General features: G+C 37.2%; 1 protein-coding gene across 1 annotated transcript in view; it reads left to right on the top strand.

Annotated features, from left to right (window-relative positions):
* Positions 1-25,075, top strand: part of Inpp4b (inositol polyphosphate-4-phosphatase type II B) — a 939,536-nt gene that overhangs the window by 650,594 nt on the left and 263,867 nt on the right. The window contains exon 9 of the mRNA XM_008843442.3: positions 7,308-7,387. Within this exon, the coding sequence (XP_008841664.1) occupies positions 7,308-7,387 (80 nt within the window). The remainder of the gene's footprint in view (positions 1-7,307; positions 7,388-25,075) is intronic.

Here is a 25,075-nt window from a genome sequence, read left to right as displayed (position 1 = left end):
TTGGAACCTCTAAAATACCACTGTTTAATACATAGCCTATCAATTCTTAGGGTATTTCTTTAAATACTGCAAGACAGTTTGAATCTCTTGGCCAAGAACATAGAGCCCATAATGGCTCTGTCATTACAGTCTGTTAAGAATTCTAGTGTGTAACTAGTCCAATAAAAAAGGCTTGTCTTATTATGTATGTATATTTATATGTATGTTATATATAATAATTTATATATAACATATCTCAATCTTATATGAACTTCAGCTCTCAAAGGACTTTAAAATTCTATGCAGTAGATTCTGCATATGTTTTTATAAGTTTATTATCTGTATATTATTATCTATTATTATTTACAAACACATCTAACCTTCAAACCAGTAGTATTCAATCTAAAAAGAAGTGAGTCACACAAACGATTTGACACGCATGTAACTTAAAATTTTCTAGTACTTGTGTTTTTATATATTGGAAAGAAGCCAGTTAATTTTAATATATTTTATTTAATTACCTATGCAGAATATTATCATTTCAAAATGTAATCAATATAAAATGTAGCTGTGCTCCATGGTCCTTTCCCCATGCTGTGTCTTCTGAATCCAGTGGGTATTTCACACGTTGAGATGATCTCCACTTGGAGTAGTCACATTTTAAACAGTTGAGCTAAGTAAGCATTTATCCATTTGGGTACCATGGCTCTGGATAGTAGTTGGACAAATTTGAGAACACTCATGTAAACAGTAGTATAAGGGAGCATCCTTTGGGTAATGGCTTTTTGAGATAAACAAGAGTGATGGCAGTTTGACAGCTTTTAACAATGTGTGTGGGATTGTACCTCCTCCAACTTCATTGTGACTAAGGAGCCATTGTGTACCTACAACATGAGGTGTCAAATCCTGGTGCGCAATCTGTATATCTATGACTTGCTCCAAATCCCTACAGGGCATAGATAATCTGCTCATATGTTTCCTGTGAAGAGATTTCAGGAATCTCTTTTATCCACTTTGGTTATTACTTTCCAGCCTGCTGACTGATGGAAATAATGCAATTTAATGATAAGCTTCACCAGGATGATAATTCAGGGTGTTGCACTGTTATGAAACAGTCAAATAAGGTCAGCGTTATATACCGTGCTAGCAGAGAGTCTATAGGAGAGGGTATTGTAATCCGTCCTGGAAACTAGACACAACATATGGGTAAAAAAATAAAAAGATGCTGGCTAAATAATGAAGACACCACCAGGGTTCTAACTTGGCCTAACTTGACCTTTCTAAACATAAGCTTCCTTTTTGGCTATATGCAAAGCAGTTCATTCTTAAGGGCTTGAGTTCTTTCCTCTGCTTACAGGTAACAAGCTCTTACTTGCTGTAATATTAAGAGCTTGTCTTAACAAGCTCTTACTTGCTGTAAATATTTCACATGCTCTAACACAAATTTGAGAAAATTGGAATCATGGTTTATATTTTCTCAACAATAGTAACTGCTTAGGAACTTATAGTCTTTATATATTTTATTTTCTTTAAAGTGTGCTTATATTTAGTTTATATGTATGAATATTTTGCCTGCATGTACGTGCATGTACGTCTGTGCACTATGTGCATGCAGCACTCATGAAGGATAGAAGAGCGGATCAGAACCACTGTGACTGGAGTTACAGACCATTATGAGTCTCCATGTGGGTACTGGGAACCTAACCCCGTTCCTCTGCAAGAGCAGCTAGTGCTCTTAAATAGTTGAAACTTCTTCCCATCCCCTATAACATTTATTTTTATTTTATTTAGAATCTCTCCTCTTTATACTTCCCCTGAATCAAATTTTAACTTTTACCTAGATATTTTTCTTTCATGTTGCAGACATTTTTCAACTAACATTTTCCTTCCTAGTCATCCCCATCTCCTCCTCCTCCTCTTGTTGGTGTCTGTCCTCCTCCTCTGCCCCCTCCACTCCCTCTCCCCTCCTCCCCATCCTTCCTCTTCCCCATCCTCTTCCTCCTTCTCCTCTTCGCCCCCTCCTCCTCTTTATCCTCCTCCCCCTCTTCTCCCCCTTCCTTCTTCTATGACCTTCCTTTTCTGTAGACTTTAAGGTAGACAGAAGACCCTTCTAAAATACCTGACCTGTGGGTGTGTCATCTTGATCACTGTTAGTATTGATGGCATATCTCCTGCTCTCACAGTGTCCTTAATGCCTTGCCTAGGTTACTTTATTTTCCAAACAATGCCTAAGAGAAAGATAAATTTACAATATGTTTTTTTTCTATCTTTTTAAAAGGCTTTTAGCGTTTTATACATGAGCAGTGTATTTATATCATTTCTATACCTGCTTCTCCTCTCTAATTCCTCCCCCAACCACCAGTCCCTCTCGATATCTTGACCTCTTATTAATGTCACACCGCACACATGCACACACAGCACTTATATAAAACAACCTACTGAATCCATTTCATAGTGCTTACATGTACAGGTGTTTGTTGCTGACCGCTTAGGATTGGACGACCCATAGAGAGCTTCTGTAGAAATGGATTTCTTTCTCTCTCAGCAGCCATTGCTTGCCTGTAGCTCTTCATCTAGGGGTGGGAGCTTGTGAAATTTCCCCCATCTACGTTGGCATGTCATTTAGTGTTGCCATTTGGGGGTCATTTTTAGGCAACCATATTGTTGAAGTTTCATGGGTACAACAATTTCCCTATAATTTCCAAAAAAAAAAAAACCACTATCTAGCAGCAGGCCTCCTTTGGATCTTTTGGATTTTACAAACTTTCTGTCCTCAGGGCTGGAGAGATGGCTCAGCAGCTGCTCTTACAAAAGACTGCGGTTCATATCCCAGCATCCACATGGTGGCTAATAACCATCCATAACTCCAGTTCCAGGGGATCTGATGTCCTCTTCTGACTTTTGAAAACATTGCAAGACATGGGTACACTTGCATACATGCTGGCAATACACTCATACACATAAAATAAAAATAAAATAATAAATAAAGCAAGCTTTCTGTCCCCTCTTCCATGATGTTCCCAGCATCTTAGGTATAGGGGTTACATTTCAGATATATCAGTTGGGGAGGGACACACTACAGTCATTTATTCTCTTTATTTTGACCAGTTGTGTATATCATAGTCTCCATCTGTTGCAAAATGAAGCTTCTTTGATGAGGGGTGGGATGTACACTTATCTTTGAGTTAAATGTTCAAATTATATGGTGTCTTCAGCAATAGCGTTTTACTTTCACGTTCTAAGAGGCAATTAAGGGCAATGGTAATAGACTACACTGTTTTGGGGGTCTCTTTGACTGTTCTAAACAACTCAAAGGGAGGTTTCCCATGTCTGGCACTGGGGTTTGTTAGACAGTCTATAGTTCTACCAGAAAGCATTATCACCTTGTGTGATGTAACTTCACTTGATATATTAGATATAGAATATATTATATGTATTATTAATTGTGTTTACAAATAAAATGCAATTTTTTTTTCAAAAAGAGAGAAACCAAGGCCTGAGTAGAGGAGTGACTTGTTTCTTTTATAAAGGAAATACCAATAAAACAAGAACTAACATTGCTGACCAGCGAACAGCAAGCCTGTGGGCTGGAAGGAGTAATTTAATTAAATAACTTTCCACTTTTCAGACAGAATAACCCATTTACAGCCACACTTCTGAGCTCCAACTCAAGGAGGCTTTATAGCCTTTGCTTTTATTTTTCCTATGATAGAAATAGTACCAAAAGGAGAAAGAAGAAGAGACACAGGAAAGTATGGTCCACGAGTTATATGTGAAATATGAAAATCCTGTGATTATGAACCCTGTAACAAAATGATAAAATTTAACTATATTGGACAGGGGAGATGACACAGCAGGCAAAGTTCTCACCACATAAGCTGAGAACCAGAGTTGAGATCTCCAGCACCCACATAAAAGCTGAGTGAGAACATGGAGGCCATCTGTAGTCGCAGCATAAAGGAAGTAGTGTCGGAATCCCTAGAGCAAGCTGGCCAGTCAGACTAGCAGAGACGGTGAGCTCTAGATTCAGTGAAAATCCCTGCCTCGCTATATGTGGTAGAGAATGATGAAGACATCTAGTGTCAGCCTTGGGCCTCCACACACTTGCATAGACAGGTGCCCATGTGTAACCACATACACGCAAATGCACATACACAGTTGCAGATATACAACACATACAGTAAAAAAAAAGAGTTTGGTGTCATTACTTGTTTACATTAGTTTTGTGTGTGTGCGTGTGTGTGTGCATGTGTTTCCCCTCTTCTTGGGAACTCAGATTTCAGAAAGAGAAAAGACTGATTTCTTTCTAACTCAATCTCTTCCAATGTGTTCTGTGCCTGTTCACAAGGTCAATGTTTTGTTTCCTAATCTGGAGTTTGGGAAGGTCCTATGTTAACTTCTGTTGAGGTGAAATGAACAACAGTAGCAATCACAATAACCTGATGGAAAGTAAATGTATAGGCAAATCTTTTGTTCAATGTTACAGTGCAAAACAGTTATGTATTGTTTTTAGTATTAAGGCCTTCATTCGTTCATTTTTCCCAATATGGAGTCTCCAGATACAATTACTTTTGCAATAAATCAGACTTTCTGAGCTAAATAGTATCTATTCTGGTTTGGCAAATGAGCTATCATGCCATTACCAATATTACTTTTTAACATGTCTCTATCTAACATAGTGGTGACGTTTGCCTCGGGTGTCATTGTCTCTGGTCCATTGTGTATTCTCACAGTATAGCAATAGGTATAGCTCATGGTTCCTTCAGACACGGGGCTGACTCAGATTAAAAAGTCAAAGGCCTGATTCTTTACAAGTTCCTGGTCTGGCATATGGAAGTGACATTGAGTGGGTGTGGTCATCAATTTTACTTACAGCTGTGCCTTAGGGTGCATCCATTACTTATGTCTAAGAATAGCCATTCCTCCTGTCTCTACTTGCTGCATTACAGTCTGGGGCAATTACTCATTTATAGCTGAAAAAAACACCATAATACCATACTTTATTAGTTCTAAAGTCACTCATACCAACAAAGTCTCAGAAGCAAGTAGAAAATAATTAGAAAGTTAGGGATCTTGTAAAATTTATGATCTGTGAAAAGTTTTTTGGAGAGTAAATAATGAGTACTTTAAGTTAAAATCAGTAATTATCACTGAAAAAGAAAGTGATATAGATATCTCTTTAAAATACAAATGGTGAATTGGAGAGATGGTTCAGCAGTTAAGAGTACATACACTCTTGCAGAGGACTTGAGTTAGCTTCTCCGCACCCACATTAGGCAGCTCACAACCACCTATAACTCCAGGTCCTGGAGATCCAATGTATCTGGTCTCCATGGGCATCTATACTGATGTGTGCATACCCCCACCCAACATACATATAAGTACAAATAATGATAATAAATATTTTTAAAAATTTAAAATATAAAATGTTGGGTGGCATTTACTATAAGAGCATATTATTCTATATTATGGCTTTGAGCTCAACCATCTTAGTGAATTACAGTGGATTATAAATAACTTCAAAATGAGCATTCCTCCCATATCTATTAAATACTTTGTTTGAGCTGGTGTGATGGTACATAACTATAATCTCAGTTCTTGGAAGGCTGAGGCAGGACGATCGTTGCAAAGTGAATCTACCTTAGGCTATCTAATGATTTACAGGCTACAGAGCAAGACCCTATCTTAAAAAAAAGTAAATGAATAACTTACTTGAAGCCTGGTGCCTGTGTCATTCTTAAGTTCATTGTCAGTGAATATTTTTTCACATGTTGGGTGGGGTGTACTTTCAGCACTGAGAGTATAGCAGAAAATGAACCCCTTGTCCAACTAGAAATTATTTGTGAGGGGAATTATTAAATACACACAAATTATAGTTTGTGGGAAAGTTCTAATGGCTGTATCTTGAATCTTTCTATTTCCTAGACTATCAATCTCAATGTCTCTGTCTCTCTGGGCTTTCTCCTCTGCTCTCCACCTTGTTGAATGGCCTTCAGGTTCTGTCTTCAGTTGATATGGCCTGGGCTTGATTTTCTGTTTTGATTCACATATACTTCACTGCTCCTCATGCCCTCTGGTTTTGCTTAATGCTTTCCCATCTAACAACCTAAGCCCAGATTTTCCAGGTTGGGTGACATGGTGTCTATACTAGCATTTTGACTTTTGAGGTAATTAATTGGAGTTGTCAATAAATAGGGTTACCTGCAGCTAGAGAACTGAGTTGTGTTTTCAAATGTCTGGCTTTTAACCATTCTGAACCTACTTTTCTGAGGTAGATTTTTGAAAAGACATAAATTCTGACCTGAACTCTTTTTCTTCTTATATATATCACCTTTTTTGTGTGTAGAACAACTTCCTGTTTTCTTATGAAAACATTCAGTTGGTCTCAGACTCTTGCAATCCAACTTCTCATTCAAGTGTAGTCTGAGAGTGGAACTGTGCTGAGAGAAAGTTCTAGCAGTCTTCACCTCTTATTGAGTATGACATGCCCTTTGTCAGTAGTGGGACAGGTGATGGAATATGCTGGTTATTCTTATGCTTAGTCCTTGAAGAAAGATTGAGACATACTCTTTAATGTTATTTATACTTTAATATTGTTACTTTCAAATCAAAAGTGATCAGAGATACTCAAAAAGACATGCACCAATGATTTCAGGTTTTTATTTTTTACTTTGAGTTGAAAAGAATAGAAAGCAAATATTTGTTGGTAAATGTAACACCCAGTGAGAGATGTTTAAAAGAGCATTTTATAAAATATAACAGAAGAAGTACCATTTATTTGTGTGTCCTGGGATGAAATGGCCCTACGTTAGTAAGGAAATGACAAAAGGAAACAAATGCTTTTAAATGCTTCTGTGATGAGGAGAATTATAGCCCTTCTATTTATAACTTGCACAAAGTCCCACATAAAAATAGCTCCAAGAGGCAGATTTTCTCATATCTTAAACACAAAGTTGCTCTCCGTGATTTGAGGAGTCTAATAAGAATAATTGTGTTGGTAAATATTGAAGTTTATCATCTTTTACTTAGTTTTCTTATTGGAAAAAATTGTAGTTTGTGGGAAATTTCTAACAGATATACCTTGAATCTTACTATTTCCTAGACTATCAATCTCTTTGTCTTTAACAGAGAGAATACTTTTCATCTCTCAAACCCACTCCATGAAGTAGATATACTATCTGGCATTGTATTTGTGACAATGAAAGATTTGGAGGATAATTAATTCAGTCTTTTATTCTCCTAAAAACTAATTTTGTGTACTTGGTGTGAGAGCAAAACAACAGAAAGAACCCCCAAGAGCTAATGGAGAGCATTCTGTTTGATTTCAGAGAAGCTTCCTGGGCTATGCCAGTTTCAAAGTAGGGGAGCTGCTGAAGTCCAAGGAGCAACTGCTGTCCCTGAGTCTGAGGTGAGTCTCTTTGTAGAATGCTGTTAGAGTTAGTAACCTGGGATATGGATGGCCGGCTGGTTGCATTTGAGACTCACAGTTCTCACATATGTTACATTCCATTGCTACAAGCTCGCATTCCAGATCATGTTTCAGGTCCTATAACTTATTAGCTTGTGTTGGGAAAACAAATTACATTATCATTAAAGCGATGAAATTATTTGAAAGAATACAAATACAAATTATAATCATGCAATTAAATATTTTTTTATCAAAATGTAATACTTTTTTGTGATTAAGATTTTGTGTTTGAAATATTTTTGGTGCAACATTACACTAACATCTTTATGCTTGTAAAGAATGAGCTAATCTTTTAAATGTTGTCACTCTGGTATTAAATGTAAAACACAGCTAAGTTAAAGTCCAGTCACTGAAAAAGACAGATTATAGTTATTTCTGAGTAGAAGCACAATTTATTTTGATATCAAAGATGAGCACATAATCTTTATAAAGTTCAAGGTATTTTAGTATTAAAGAGTATGAAGTGAATATTTCTTTTTAAATTTGCAAAACATTTTATACAATCTGGCATTTCTAACCACATAATAAATTTATAATGCAGATGGCTAAAGAGCACTACCCTATAATATTTACATAGAATGAGTAGATAGAAAAATTGTACAGAACTCGGGATGGTGGTACACACCTTCAATCCTACCACTCAGGAGGCAGAAGCAGGTAGCTCTCTGTGACATAGAGGCCAGCTGGATGTACATAGCCAGTTTCAGGCTGTCTGGGGATACAGGGATACCCTACCTCAACAAACAAACAAAACAAAAAACAAAAGAAAAGAAAAATTATACAGAAAATTATTTGTAAATTACACAAAGTTTTTATTATGATAATACATAGATATTATTATGGGGAAACAAATATTGTCTTAAGCTTGTTTGTTCTCTCCTCAAAGAATTCTTTGCAACCAACAATTTATTTCACTAAATTTAAATAATTTTCGTTCAATATATTTCATTGAGCAGTCTCTGTCTTTTGGTGGAATCACTACTCATAGATTTCTCTTTTCCTGATTTAATTTCTCTGATCCTCACAGCTCTGCATTTTAAAATGAAAATATAATATTATACATTTATACAAACATTGTTAGACTGTACAGGCTGCGGAATATGAGTGAGCTCTGGGAGGTTGCCATGTTCTCTCCGACTTCCTTTTCAGTATAGTTATGAAAGTGGTGTCGTGGTATATTTTGTCTGGGAAGATAAACAGTTTTGTGATGCTATACCCCAGGAAATATTGCTGTTTTTATTGTCTGAATTGTAGAAGGCCAACCACAAAGACTAGCTGTTAATGTCACTGATACCCTGTAAGATACCATCGTCCTTGTATGAACTTTGGAGACGAGCCTCATGATCCTAGATTCAAGGTCAAAGGCATCAAACATTGAGCTCAAACAGAATTACTACCAGCCAAGGTGACATCCTATTTATTTATTTAGGTTCTTTTGAGATAGAATCTTCCCACGTTGCACAATCTGGTCTCAAACTCTCCATGCTTTGGCCTCAATTTCTCAATTACAGAGATACAGGTGTGCAGCACCATGCCTGCCCTGTCCAAGTTTTCTAGACCAGTTGTGGAGGACTTCTATATCTTACTGACCCCCTTTCATTTAAATCACCAAGATACTATCTAATAGTGCACCACTGAGACACAGAAACAGAAACCAGGGAACCAGAACTCTGTGCTGTTGTGTCTCCTTGTTTATTTTAGGTAGTCTTTCTATGGATCACTGGCTGACCTACAACACTCAGAAGAAAAAAGTCATATAGAACCCTAGAATTATATGAAAGCCAAAAAAAATATACTTTGGATTTGAATATCTTTGATTCCTGGTCATTTTATACCGATTCTATTAAAAGATCCTAAACTCAACAGAGAACTTTTTCTAAAAGAATATTAATTTTAAAACCAATTTGGAAATGGCTACATTATTCTCTCCCTTTTGTGATTTATTGTATTCCTGGACACCTTTCTCTATGAAACAAACAGATTGTAAATTATAGATAGATAGCCTGTAGATTTCTGGCACACAAGACATGATTGTTTTTTTTCTTTTGTTTTGTTTTGTTTCTGATGTAATTTATCTTTTTTCTACTGACTATCTCTGGGCTTCTGAGTTGGAAGAACATTAGGTCAGGGGTTAGGAGGTTTATTATTATTATTATTTTTGCTTTGCTTTTTTATATCCCTTGTACTAATTATTTTTTATGACTTTTATTCTTTTTATATTCCTGTTACTGTTTTATAAAAATAGAATTTAAAAAATTCACAGAAATTATAGCATGTTTGCCGCTGCTATTCTAAGTTGCTCACATTATGCATCTTTACTTTCCTGAAACCTGACTTCTGTGACTATGCACACTGTCTCTTTGGGACCTTTCTCCCAGGTCATTCAAATTCTAAAGCTCCAACTAGCTCCACAAAGGAGATTGCTTTCATGTGTCTAAGATGCCACACATGATTTCAATTTGAGATCAAGTATATTGGATTTTTTCTTACAAAAACTTAAAGAAATGTATATGTAATTTTCAGATTTCATTGGATATGATAAACATGTGTTTTTGAAATTGTACAGTAAAATTTGTTTATCTGTGTTAGGGAAAATGCCTCCAGTATATAAAGTGGTTCCTACTCATGTGCTGTCTTAAACAGCATGGCTCACTCTTTCTGAGTGTATCAGCATCCCAAGTGGACTTGGTGCCATTATTTAGTATTTACCTCTTTACATCTATATTCAATATTCTTTATTTTGTCACTTAATCATTGGCAGTTCTTCTCTCTTCTGACTCCTTCCATCTGTTAATTACATTTCTTCGAGTTGTTCTCCAGTTCTTTACTGTGTAGTTCTGGCTTCTGTAACACAATGCAATCAAGGTAGAATTCTTTTATAGCAGATTATAACTTTAATCATGGGAAATACTGAATAATCTTATGATGATGATAGTAGTCACAATAGCTCTGAGCACTGCTTTGTGTTCTGTCCTGAGCATGTATCAGAGATGGCTTATTTGACTCATTTCAAATCAGGCTGTAATGTTATTTTGATGTGAGGTGCTTCACAGAGAAAACCACTGAAAGTTTTGCAGAATGAAAGTTGTTGCTGGCCAGGGCTACACAAGGGTGTGAGAACCCCAGTATGTAGCCCTGAGCTATCTCTAGTGTAAGCTTTTATACAGAGAAACCATAACCAGGGGTGAAAAGTTTAAGTTCCCAAGCTTACAGGTGCAAAATCCCCTTAACAATTTCTATTCTATTAAGTAACAATTACGATTTTGCAGAAGCAAGACAAGCATAACCAACAGAAGTCATAAATCTGTAGTTAGCAGGTACACTTCGGGACACACTGACCTGTTCCCAAGATAACTGGGTCCTGCTGATGTGTGTTCCTATACCTTAGGCCAACTGCCTGATAGAGACTAGAGTCAGCCTAAACTTTCATATGGTGTAGCTACGGGCAAGAAAGTGCCATATCACATTTTGACCCATTCTGCAAACAAATGTAAATAAAGCACTTAAGTAATTTATCTATAATTGTAATGGTTGTAAATGAGAAAGGGTATGTACAAACCTAAAATCTGTGATTTTAATCGTTCACTTTTTGTCTGCCAGAGAAAAACTGCAAACAGGTTGAAATGTATGTCACATGTCACATACTGGTGGCTGAGCAAAAGCAAAGATTCAGGTACAGGACCATTTATCCATTGTTTTGTGCAGGTTTGATTCCCTCACAGCATCTGGTCTTAAAGTAGGTACCAATAAATGAACATTAACACTTTGGTGAACCTGAATATTAGCCATGACGGCAGAAAGCAGGAAGCAGCCTGCTAGTATAAAGGACTGAGGGAGATACATGAAATTTGTTTCCATCTCAGGATTACAGACATGGTTTGCAGTCCGAGAACTTGACAATCATATGCTCTACCAAAGTATACCAATCTTAGAGACACTGGAGTATCTCTTTCTCTCTCTCTCTCTCTCTCTCTCTCTCTCTCTCTCATTTTGTCTTTTTGAAATAGGGTCTCCCTGTAGCCCCAGCTGGTATAGAACTTACTCTGTAGATCAGACTTGGTTTGCTCTCATTGAGATCTGCTTGCCTTTGCTTCCTGAGTACTGGGATTAAAGGCATGTGCCACCATGCCATGCATTTGGCATATTTCATTATTATTTAATAACAGAGTAGAAAAGTAAATTATGTTATTGAGAATGCTGTTAGGAATTAAGGGAACAATCACATTGTTATTAAAGTATCTGAGCAAACCAACAGCCATGTGATGGAGGGAAAAGGGGCCAAACTTCTTTTCAAAGAAATTCTTTACAGAGCAGTAGAGGGATTGAAGTGTTTCATGCTTAGCTGGGCTTTACTGTCTGTCTCTTCTAAGTGTAGCTTCCCATTCGGTGCTTATTCATTCAGCAACATTAAGATCATTTTTTTATAGCTATGGCCAGAAATAAGTGAGTCCAAAAATATAAAAACAATATGGCAGCAATTTTTATTTTGCTGCTGATGTTAGTGATAACACATTTAATGAATAATCTATGAAGCATGTACTGGCACAAAATGTCTTTTAGACACTGTTTACATTTCAACTTATTCAATTTGTGCAACATCGTTGTTTTTGTTTTATGTTAGTATGTTTAGGATCCCACAGCTGACTCTTACACAAACAAGAGTAGAGCTAAGTACATGCTTACTCCGGATGTTATTCTTTATTATACTGCCTTGTAGAAGCTCACAGCTTTAGTAGAATCCTCTCTTCCTTTTGTACCTTTTATTCTACTTTTTGAAATGTTTATGGGTTTTATTTTGTTTTTAAACAGGGTCTCCCTGTAGCCCAAGCTGGTCCTAGAACTCACTATGTAGGCCAGGCTGGCCTCCATTTTAGAAAGACCTGCTTGCCTCTGCCTCCTGAGAACTGGTATTAAATACCATTCCTGGCAGTCTTAATTTCTTGATGCTTTACCTTAGGATTCATACGCCCAAAGCAAAGAATTTCAATAAATATTGTTGGGATTTTCATGTATGACTACAACTACCTTATGTTTTATAAGTGCTTTATGTAAACCTAACAAATTTATTTGTAGATGGATTTCATATAAATTAGTGAATATAATAGTCTATACCTTAAATCATATCTGTGCTGTGGTTTGAATGTGAAAAGTCCCCCAGGCTTATGTGATTGAATTCTTGGTCTGAGGCTCATGGTACTGATTTAGAAGGTTGTGGAAGCTTTAGAAAGTATAGCTCTGCTGGAGAAAAAAGAGTCATAGGGGAAGGCCTTAAGTTTCCATACCAGGGGCCCACTCCCATCCACTCTTGGCTTCCTGACTTAAATGCAAGGTGACCAGTTGTCTTACACTCCTGCTGCCCTGCCTTCCCTGACACAAGGGACTGACCCCCTTGAATTATAAGCCCAAATAATTCTTTCCTCCATTGATTTCCTTCTGGTCACGCATTTGGTTATAGTAACAAGGAAAGGAATTAACCCACTGAGCAAGCCACTTTCAGAACAGGGGTGAGTCACAGATTATAATTTGCTTGAATAACTGAAAACCTGGATTAGGAATTTAATTTATTTTTGTGTGGCTACCTTGCTATCATCCTTTACCTTACCATAGAAACTTTCAGCTCATCTTATCAAGTGCTTTATTAATTCATAATCTTTACATGTAACACCCCCCTTTTCAAAAACAAGCAAACATGTATGGCATTATAACCAGCTATATGTTAGAAAGCTTTTATAATGATTCAGATGTGTGAGCAGTTATCTATACTAAGAGGATTAGTATGCTATATTTACCATGGTGCTTTCACTAAACAGATTGTAATGCACAGGAATGGTCATAGAACCTCATGCTTTATAATACAGATATGTATGAAGAAATTGTGAATGAGGAAAAAAACATTAAATTTGCACTATTTGCTTTTAAATTTTCCCTGTTGGACATAGGGATTATATGTGTAATTATATATGCAAATGCATGCATGTACATATCATATAGTATTTGTATAGATATATTATGGTAGGACTATTTTTCTTCCCTGTGAATACTTCTAATCATTATTGTATGTTTGTGTTTAGTGAAGGGATTATAAAAGTTGTGACATTTTAATGTATTTTTGATGTTTTGTTTAATTCAACGTCTTAAGCACATACACAAACATGTATATGCATGCACATATAAACTCAAGTGTATTAATCCTAAAAGTAAAAGAAAAACAGAAAAAAAATCATATTTGTCACTGAATCAGACAAAGGCATGCTCTTGAGAGCTGAAAGTAGTGATTCAGGGAGGCCCCATCAGTGATGATGCTTAGTCCTGAACACAGCGTTTTCAGGATGAGAAAAGATGATACTGTCAGTAGTGAGTGTCCCACAGGCTGTGAGATCAGGCATGTTTTATGGGCCATGAGGCATTGCTCAGAATAAGCAGGCTCCTGGAATCCTGTGAGTCCTTCTGGCAATCCGAGAATAATGGACATTCGTAGATGGATCGTAGACTTTTAAAGAGTTATGTTCTCAAATAAACCTAAATATTTTTACAACTTTAACTTCCTAGTATCAATTTTACTCTCAAATAAAGATTATATACTATCCCTATATTATATACTATATTCCTATTTTAACCACAAAATCTATCCTTCAGCATATGTGTAGGGGAATATGTTTATAATAGCATTATAGCATATATTTTCTTGTCAATATCTGAACTATAAAGGTGTCTTAAAAATCACATCTAAGCATGTTAAAGGTCATATTTATTTTACATACATTTCCTGTCTTTTTAAAATGTGTGTGTGTGTGTGTGTGTGTGTGTGTGTGTGGTATGCACGTGTGTACATTTGTGTAGTGTGGGGACACATGTGGAGGAAGGAAGTAGATGGGTGTCTTCAGTTGCTCTCCACTCTTTACATTGAGACAGAGTCTCTTGCTAAACCCAGAACTCAAGACTTCCAGCTAGTTTAGCTATCTGTCCTTTAGTGCTTCTGTCTCTGCCCCAGAGGGCTGTGATTACAGCAACTGCCACACCAGTCTGGCTTTACCTGGGTTCCAGGGATGTGAACTCTGTTCCTTACACTTGGGTAGCGAGAGGTTTATCCACTGAACCATCTCCTCAGCCTTGGGTCTCTCTTTTAGCCTTTTGGGTAGCTTTATTAAGATGCCATAAATTAGAATTACGACAGAAAGTCCTGCCGCTCCCATCACACTATTATGAATGCCTAAAATATTTTCTGCATTAAATAAGATCAGTAGAAATTAACTGTCAGCCACCACGCCCACTTTGGGGAATCGTAATATGTGACTAATTTTAAAAGAGAAAGGTATTACACATTATGGAATGCGTCCATGGAAAGGCAGAGGATAAACATGCACACAGCTAATCTCATTGATACTTAAGCATACAAAAGTAAAAATTACCATCATCGTATTTGAGAGGAACACATCTGGATGCTGCATGTTTCTCTTGAGAAAATAACAAGTAGGAAACTGTGTGAGCCAACAGCAAACACCCAAATAGTGAATCAGAGATTGTACATGGAAAAGAGCACTTCCTTCATACGCCTCTCCCAGAGGCACCTCCCCCACAGTGCGCTCCCTGGAGCCCCGCCTCCACGTTTTTTTTCCCAGAAGCCCCTTCCCCATAGTATACGCTCTCAGAAGCCCCTGCCCCAAGTGCTCCCAGGAGCAGCTCCCCCACAGTGCTCTCCCAGAGGCACCTCTCTCACCATGCTCTGTCTGAGTATCTCCTTCCCTGGACATTCATCCCACTTCAAGGAATGTAGCAACTTCTGCTGCAGCTCTGACAGCCTCTCAGATCTCAACAGAATAAGCATTTTCCTGTTTTACGTTATTTAATCTTCTAATAACCTTCATTTTCTAAGGGGCTCGATATTTTTTCCTGTTTCATCGATAAGCAAACAGAAAACCAGTTTGATTTCCTAAATTCCCACAGCCTCTGCTGGAGGAAGACTGGATCCACTTAAGGAATTCCCAGAGAATTTGCATTAACTTTTTTTTTTTTAGTATGCCAACACTCAATTATTTTGGAGACCAGAAAGGACCTTGAAATTGGCATATCACCTTTTTCTTGGCCCCCTTTTAGTGACAGGGAACTCAAACAGCATTTTCTCTATTTTCAGACTTGTCTGACAGTAGAAAAGTGTTGCTATTTTATCCTGGCTTTCATTTCCTCACTGTGGTCCCACCTCATCTTCCTCTGACACCTTCGAAAACAGCTCTTCAGTCCAACTTCAAGTCTTTTATCTTTAATTTGTTTTTGTCAGCAAGCAGTGAGGTCTCAAGAAGACCAGAGCTCCAATTCCTTGCTCCTGACCACCCATGTCACCTAGGCATGCAGTGTACTGTAACATCTGTTAGTGGAAGCTGAAATGACTTCTCTCCTGGGGTGGTTCTGGGTAACTAACAAATACACAGACATCTCAAGCCCTGCCTTACATTACAAAAAAAAACAAAAAACAAAAAAACAAAAAAACCCACTATGAATATTTCTTCTTGTTCTCTGCTTTTAAAGTTAATAATTCCTTCAAAAGTCCTTTAATCATTTTGATTAGTTTGCTTACTTAGTTGCTTAAAATTTTCCTTATATATGAAATTGACAGTTCTCTAAACTTGCTCAACAGCAGAGGTGTGAACTTCACTCTTGATCTGAAAATAACATTTCATTTAGAAGTTGATTCTTACCTGAAACTGAAATTCTGGCTTTTATCACTTTGACATCCTATCTAGCTTGTACCAGATGGAAGATCCCTGCAGAATATGCAGGGTACACACGATTTGTTTGGGTGAAGTAGTCAGCATTACTGGGAAAATAAATAAATTTTTTTTTGATCAAAATATTTTAGGATAGCAGTGAAATCAAGAGAGAAATTCATAAATGTCACACAGGCTATCTCTTACTCTTGGAATTTATTGGTACAATTTTTAAACTAAATATACCAAGTACTATGTAAAGAAATAAATTCAAGTGACATTTTCTCTCACTAGTACTATGAGAATGAAGGAAGACATCAAAGAGAAGAGGAAGGAATTTGCATAAGAAGCAATGTTCTTGTAAGCACCTGTCTGTGTTAAAGACCCTTAGGAAACAAAGGTTTCTACATTGAGTCACCTTGTAATAACTGTTAAAATGCTATCCATTTGTTACAAATGGTAGAAAATGTAGGACATATACATAGATCACAACAGAGAAATAGAATATATTATTTATTTATTTATTATTTATTGTTTTTGGTCTTTTAGAGACAGGGTCCCCTGTAGCTCCAGCTGGCCTGGAACTCACTATGTAGACCAAGCTGGCCTCAAATTCACAGAGATCTGACTCCGTGTGCTGGGACTAAAGGCATGTGCTAACATGCCCAGCCAGCACAATACCAAAGGACCTACATCTCCACTCCTAGATTCAGTTTCTTGGGAATGACAGTGCTGTCTACTTACAGGGTTTGTTGTAAGAATCATGTATGTTACTAATGTGAAATATTTACAGTGCTGCTTCACACAGGAAATAAGTCTTAAATTATTTTCTTTACTGATAGTTTCAGGGATTCCTTTTTCTTTTGGCTGGGATTGGCATGCTATGTACAGAGCAGCTGAAATAGTATTTGATACAGAACACGGATTCCTTGCCTGCTCAGTTTTCACTGATCATCAATATTATCTTTTCCTTGCATTCGGCTAACCTTTTATTGATGACATAAATGTCTCTGCAGTTATATATTCTGCATTTTTCTTTATGTTGATTCATTTTCATGAATGTAGGTAGGGCCATGGAAACCAATTAGCACTGTAGTTTGCATTATTCAAACGATGTGGGATTTCATCAGATTGCAAATTGGTTTAGAGTTCTCAGTCACTGAAGGGACAGTAGCACATGCTTAGAGTACACTTCAATAGCTCCTCAATTTGTAAAGGACGAACCTGAAATCCTTCCTCTTTTAAAATGCAAATCACATGAAGTTAATATCTGTACACAAAGACCTACCTGCTTAAGAAGTTTCAGAGGTAATTTATGTTTGAAGATAATTTTCAGGAATGATTAGTTCTGAAAGGAATTATATTCAACCTGAAAATTTTGTATTAAACTTTTCTGTGTTAACCAAAGTCATGCTCCTTGTTATCAGAACGCATCTGCTCCTCTGATGCATTTATATCACCTCTTTGCAAATAGAGCTTGTTGCATCCATTTGGTTATTGATATACGTTTTTGGAAAAAAGAAAATTCTATAATGAAATATGTCTGAAATTCTATATTAAAGAGAAAAGCATAAAAAGCTTCTCTGGTCAGAGTTGAGAGATGCATTCATTAATGGGTATAATAAATCATTAGGAGTCAGTTTATTACTATAACTATTTAGTAGAAAACCCTTCTCCCCGTGTCCTGTGACCTGTTTCGCCTCAAGTTCCCAGGCCTGATATCAGTGTTATGTATGGGTACCATCTTATGAAGCAGACCTTAAATCCAAACAGAAAGTGGGTAGTTACTCCTACAGTACTTGGGCAGCTATTACACCAATGAGCATGTCTTGCCAGCCCAGTTGTTGTAGTTGACATGTCTCACAGCTGGGTAAGTCTGACAATTTTTTTTTCTTCCAGCAGCATGCATTACTATGAAAGCTAGCCAGTAGAGATGTGGTTTTGAAGTCAGTACCAGCTTGATTTCCCCTGTTTGTTCTACTGCTAGTATATGTAGTAAATCTTCAGCAATAGGGTCTTACTGTGAAGTTCTGGTGAGTAACCAAAAGCAGGGACAACAGCCAGTATTGTTTGAGGGTCTATGGGTCCCATGATCAATGGTTTCAAGAGAAGGAGTTCATTCATGGTGTTAGGGTTTTGTTTTGCTAACCCTGTGTTGCCTAGTGCCCCCCCCATTATAAGGTAGTTTCTTTTAATCTCTTTTTATAGCATATATGTTTTAAGAAGCTTCTACAGTGGTGACTTTCCATGTTCCCAAGTAGATTATTCTAAATGCCTTGACGGTTGGCTATCCCTCCCCAGACCCCCTTCTCTGCCCTTCCCTTCCATTCTCTGCCACATTTAACCCCTTATTAGTCCCCTTTCCTCCTTTAAATCACTACATTCTAAAACTTCTGCCAGGAAGCCCTTCCCATGGTAATTTGTTAGTTTCTTGACTTCTCTGAAATTTCAAATGAAAGCATTTATATCTAGGATTTCAGAACTAGCATCTGACTATGAGCAAGACTGTGCAACATTGGTCTGTCTGGATCTGGGTTGCCTCACTTAGAATGCCTCACTTGTTTCCAGTTCCATCCATTTATCTGAAAATTTCATAATTTCATTTCTTTAAGAGCTGACTAATACTCTATGTACCACACCATCATTATCCATTCATCAGTTTATGGACAACTGGTCAATACGTAGAGAGAAAGTGGCTGCAAGGTGCTTATCCCTGAATAGACACTTATATCCAACTTCTACCTCCTAAGGTTTAGGGATCATAAGGAAGAGGGGCCAGAAAGATTGTAAGGCCAGAGGTAGTGACCACAAGATAATAGTTCTCCAGACAGCTGGTCAGTTATTTATATGAACTCACAGCAATGGTTCACAGCATGCACAAGTCCCATGCAAGCTCAAAACAGACAAAATCACAGCATAGATGTAGGGATGTAGGTAAGAAACCCCAACTCTACCTAAGGAATTATTGGCAACCACCAATGACTAATGGAAGGGGGAAAATTAGTCTCTTTCAAAGATGGGACTCTTGGCAAGTTAACCCATCTCCAGTGAATGGACCCACACTGAAGGACATTTGGGAACACAAATTAGACTGAATAGGCATTACTATATATCTCTATCTATGGCAGGTTTTGGAAGGGGAGGTGTCAGTAGGGAAGAAGAACTGAATACCATCAAATTATATTGTATAAGTATCACAGAAAATAGAATATTTTAAAAGAGGAAAAATATTAAAAATTGGAAAAAAGAAAAGAAGAGAAAAACAAAATCGGGTGTGATGGTGCATGCCTTTTATCCCAGGGCACTTGTGAAGCAAAGGCATGTGGGTATGTATAAGATTAGTGCCAGCCTGATCTTCAGAGAGTTCCAGATCAGCTGGGGCTAAGAGCAGTCTTTCTTCCTTTAGGACTTCTCAGAGTCGTCACTAGCTTTCCATCTTTTAACTTTATATTACTGTCTTCTATTTCCCCACTTTGGCCTCTCTATCCACACTGAGTTTAACCAGGAGCATGTGAATGCAGGGATTTCAGCTAGGTACAGAAGATTTTCATCAGTGCCAGGTAGAGACCTGCATTTTCAGCCTCATCTTTATTTATACATGTGACCCTTGGCAGTAATTTCCCCTCACGTTTGTCCTTGCTTATGACCATTGCACACATTGGAAGTGTGGGGTCCAAGTTCTCACTTTTCTGTGTCATACTTTGTCTCATGTACTCTGTGCTCAGTTTAGATTTCATCCAACAAATAAAAACAATAATGTCTGTGTGTGCTGACCGTGAAGCTCAGTGGCCTTACTGTCCTGATGTTCATTTGACAACACTTTGTCCAAAGTGTTCTTATCTCTCTAGAAGACCTTGACATGCTCCAATCATGTCAGTGGAAAAGTCGAGTCACCACCTGTGCCAATAACTTCCTACTGGGTCCTTAGTTTCCGATGACCAATAACTGTCTTCCTGTCTTGCCTTTGAGTAGAGACTTCATAAGGTCATATCCAGCTGATAGAGTTTACCAGTCACCAAAAGGTTAACAGTTTTTAGCTGTGCTTCTAAGGAGGCTATCTTTTGTTTTTCTGCCTAGAAACTGTCAGTGCTATTTAACATTTATATGCAAGAGTACTAACTGGAGAGCATAGAAAAAACTTTTCTGCCCCTTGACAGGGTGCTTCCCCTAATAGCCTGCTTGAGTCCAGCATCTCTGTGCTAACTCATTAAGTAGAATTCACTTAGGCCTGCTATGATGTGGTACAGCATGGCTGTCTCACAGTAAAATCATAGCTCAGGGGTTAGTGAGATGGCTCAGTGGATAAAGATACTTGGTGCCAAGACTGAAAACCCAAGTTCTAGCTCGCGGATCCACATAGTAGAAAAGAGAACCAACTCCTGTAGATTGTCCTCTGACCTCCATACACATGTTGTGGTATGCATACATACATACACACACACACACACACACACACACACACACACAAAATAAAATTTAATAGTCACAGATCACAGAGATTGTTTAAAGCAAGGTATCAGTGAGATAAGAGATGAGTCATAGAAAAAAGAATATTGCTCTTGTAGGAGAAAGAGAAATAGAATAGCCATGAAGAATGACCTGATGAATGAGAAATTAAGATGGCAGTAGGGAAGTATAAGATCAAATAGCTAAAGCAAAATAAAAAGAACAAATAATAAAAATACAAATAAGAGTGAACAAGGTCCATGTATAGCTCAATATTTGTGCTTGTTTAGTATGGACAAGGTCCTGAGTTCTACCTTCAGCACCACAAAATAAATAAGTAAATAAATACAGTTAGCATCAATATAGCAGGATTGTTTGTCTCAACGCTGTGCTAGATGAGGGGCAGAGGGAATTGCATTCAGAGTGAACCACTGTATTCTCTGACAAATACACTTAATTACTAGATTCAAATGGATGACATATCAGATAAGGACCCTCCTTAATATTATGTGACATGAAAGGGCACTTTTCCCACCTTTCACTGAAAGGAAAGGTTTTAAGTTAACGAAAATGACCACATGCAAGTTTCATTGAGTTTAAGTGTCCCTGGGCTTGCACTACTTTATAAAGAAAAATGAATGATGCAATCTTCTTGTAGATAGATGTTGGATGTTGTTTGCTTCCGATGTCGATGCATGCCACTTGGGATGTAAACAAACACATTCCATCACAATTTAATATAAAATTTATCAATAAAAATAAATATTAAGTGCCCCAATAAGCATGGACCATCATCTGCCCATGAAAGGCCCACACAGGTAACCTGAATTTTATTTCAGTTTTACTTTTTCCAAACATTTCTGTGATGAAGTATTTTACACTGATAGCACGTTTAAGTTTCTATTTTAATCTTAGAAATGTTATTTAGTGAGAGTTATGTTTTTCTTATCTAAAATCAAACTGACCGTTTTTCAGAACCTCACACAGTGCATAGGAGAAGTGGTCTCTGAAGGCTGTTGGGTTTGCTTGTTGGGAAAATTGCTCACCAACACTGAATGCTTTGGCTACGGAGATTTCCCATCAGTTTCAGCAGTGATGGATTCCTGAGTGCTCAAGTGTATTGGCTTTCAACAGTATAGAAGGGTCAACTGAGACTGTAATGTTTAAAGAGGTTAGGACAGTATTACCATCATCAGGAGCTAATTACTGCGCTTAAAATTCCCAACCTGTCTAGTAATGAGAATAATACCAATAAAGGATCTAAATTATAGGCTTATAAGCCCGATTTAAAGAAAAGGATCTTCTTATACTTTGATTGAAAAAAAAATAAACTACTATCTCCCTTCTCTTTTTCTCATGCCATCGCTTTTTCCCGTCAAACCCTCACTAGGTCTTGGAGCAAATACTACTTAAGCAATGTTATTTTTTTTTTCATGCTAAGTTCATTTGAAAAATAGAAATGAAAAAGGCAAGAAATATGAATGCTCTAAAAAGAGGAAAACAAAAAAATATTATGGAATTATAGTATGTTCTGAAAGGTTGTCTTTGTTGTGTCTGAATTGTTTTGAATTCAAAATGCTGATCACAGATGTAACAGGATTTTCTTGTAGTTTCAAGGTCAAGGTAACTAAATTGGGTATACATGCCTTTTCTGGAGTGATTTCCTTTTTACATCTTCAAGGTTTGTTTTCAGAGACAGCTTTATAAACTTTCCACCCAGTTCCTACCCCAGAGAGAGATGGAGTCAGAAAGAAAAGCTGATAACTTTCCAAGACATATTAAGTGTAATTGATTTTAAACATAGTCTCCTGGGTACCCACAAAGCTGGAAGAGAGAGAGAGAGAGAGAGAGAGAGAGAGAGAGAGAGAGAGAGAGAGAGCAAAGAACAGAGCAATATTTTATAATAGCACATGAATGCTGCTTTTAGGAGAGTTTTCCTTTTAATACTGAGTCACATATAGTCATAATTTGCACATAAATGTGACTCATGAGGTTTACAAATAATTGTAGAACTGCCATGTTTTTTACTTAAAAAAAGTTTTAGAAACAGAGACACGAGTTTTGTTCTCAGGACATTTCACAATTTATAAATGGCACTAAGAATATCATTCACCTTATGAGGTTTTAAATATAATACATAGAATACAAGTTAGATAAGTGCCTGGACATAATTCATAATAAATACTAGTCACAGTTATTATAATTAAGCATCAACTTGAGCATCTCATAAAACTGAGAATCAAATGACAATAGGCAGATTGATCCCTCCTTGTCTTTGGTCATGTGCTCAGTTCACCTACTGCCAAGCTGGTCCAATGGAATGTCAATGCCATTCCTTTGGGAAGGATGGTATTTGAGCAAAAACAAGACAGAACAACCCACTATGCGCATAGCAACTTGGGAGTGGTGACAGTGAGACCGGTTCTGGTGTTCCCAGAAATCATAGCTATGCAAAGCTCCACAGAAAGTCTGCCTGATGTGTCCAGGGAGCAGTGGAGTCCTATGGAACAAGTATTGAGTGAGCTGAGCAAGCAGTAGAATTAAGGAAGCCAGCCAAGGAAGTGAAGGGATGAAAGCCCTTGCTCCCGCAACATCCTTTGCTCTGAGTAAAGCTGGAGCTGTGGTAGGGTTTTGAGCAGATAAATGATAAAATTCAACTTATGTTGAAAATAGACAGGAGGACAAGAGTGACACCAGGAAGGGCAAGAAGGAAGCCTCCTCCTCAGGTCAAGGGTAGATGTTGGCAGCTTGCAGTAGGTAGGTGGTAAGAAAGAATTGCGTTCTGGATTCATAAAAAAAAAACAAAAAAAGACTGCTGAGATTTGGTGGTAGCACGGATGCTAGAGATGAGAGAAAGATACAGAGCAAAAGGACTGTGAGATTTGGGTGGTATTGTTGCTGTTGATGCAGAGCAGGCTGGCTTTAAGAGGAAGAGTCAGAGTTCAGTTTGGAATATTATCAACTTTAAATGACTTCAGTTTTGTAAGAAGGAACTAATGAAGAAAATAATGAAGAAACTCCTCTAGCCCAGGAAAATATTTTAACTTACAGTCAAGAACAGCATATTTCTGAGTAGAGTAAAAACAGCTGAAATTTGAACTTCATTGATTAAGGATTTTGTAGAAAGCATTTGTTCAGTGCTCAATAAAGTTCTGTAGCACATCAGTTTACTCAAAAAATAACAGGCTAGGGAAGAGAATATAATGAAGATTAAAAAATACCTAGTGGTTTAAGTAAAAAGTGCATTAAAATGTAAAAAAATAGTAATTTTATACTGAAGAGAGCATAATCATTGAGGCTAAAAAGGAACCAAGCCATATTCTAGGATTTAAAATACTGCTGGGTATTTAAGACACCACAAAGACCTTGTCACTTGTGCAGAAGAAGCAGGAAACAGTAGCAGTTTGTCCAGTTCTCAGATTATTTCATATAAGGTGCAAGTGAAAATGAAATCAAAACAGCAAACAAAGGATGAGAGAATTGTTTTGTTTTACTATCTTACCAAATGTATTTTATAGCCAACAATAAGCTAAGCCAAAGCCCCACCTCTGTGAAGAAAATGCCATCCTCAGTACATCTCGTTCACTTTGCTCTCCTTCCTCCAGCCATCCAGTTGTATCATACAACATATGTAGAAAGTGTGCACCATCCATTCTGTCCCAATCTTTATGCTTATAATTCTTCTGAGATAACTTTTTACTAGCATATACATTCATTATGTTTTACATTGTGAATAAATATAGAATTTATGTGACTACATTGTTGTTTTTTATATGACACGGTAATAGTATCAAGTCGTACCATGCAAAAGTTTTATTTATATATGAGTGTGTGTCCATATATATGTGTGTATATGTAGATATGAAGAGGGTATTAAAATATATGTTTTTTTACTTCCATCCTTTCTCTAACATCATATTAATTCTTGTGTAAAAATGAGAATTGTGAGCCAAAGAAAACCCTAAATTAAGGACTGTGTGAGAAGTTTGGTATCACAGGACCATACTCTGAACCTAAATCCTTTTTTTTAAGCACTTTTACTGAACCTGAATATGCTTATCTCCTGAATGGGCCTCAAATACACATGGCTCAAGCAAAAATTGAGCCTAACAGCACTGATTACTACAAATTACTTTATATCCTACTTTTTTCAATGAATTCCTGTTACGTACTCTATTAGTTCTTGGGGACATGACTGCAATGATCAATATATCATCTGCTTAGGACATCTTGCATTAATATATTTGATAGTTAGTTTTAGACTGTGAAAAAATAGATTTCTTACTCAATGCTTACTGAAAGAAAATCATCTTGTCACCTCCAGAATCCTAGCTTTGTGTCTCTCATGATTCTTCCAACTTTCCTGATCTTAGTTGATAGGATATGCCCGGCCAAGCAGATAGGCCAGTATGAATGTACAGTCCTTCACGGCAGGGAAAGTGAGAGTGGTTCTAGGTATGGCAGTGGGAGTGTGAGGTCG

Source organism: Nannospalax galili, unplaced genomic scaffold (genome assembly GCF_000622305.1).
Source record: "Nannospalax galili isolate Female #2095 unplaced genomic scaffold, S.galili_v1.0 scaffold359, whole genome shotgun sequence".
Lineage (NCBI taxonomy): Eukaryota > Metazoa > Chordata > Mammalia > Rodentia > Spalacidae > Nannospalax > Nannospalax galili.
This window is presented reverse-complemented; position numbering and strand designations above follow the sequence as displayed.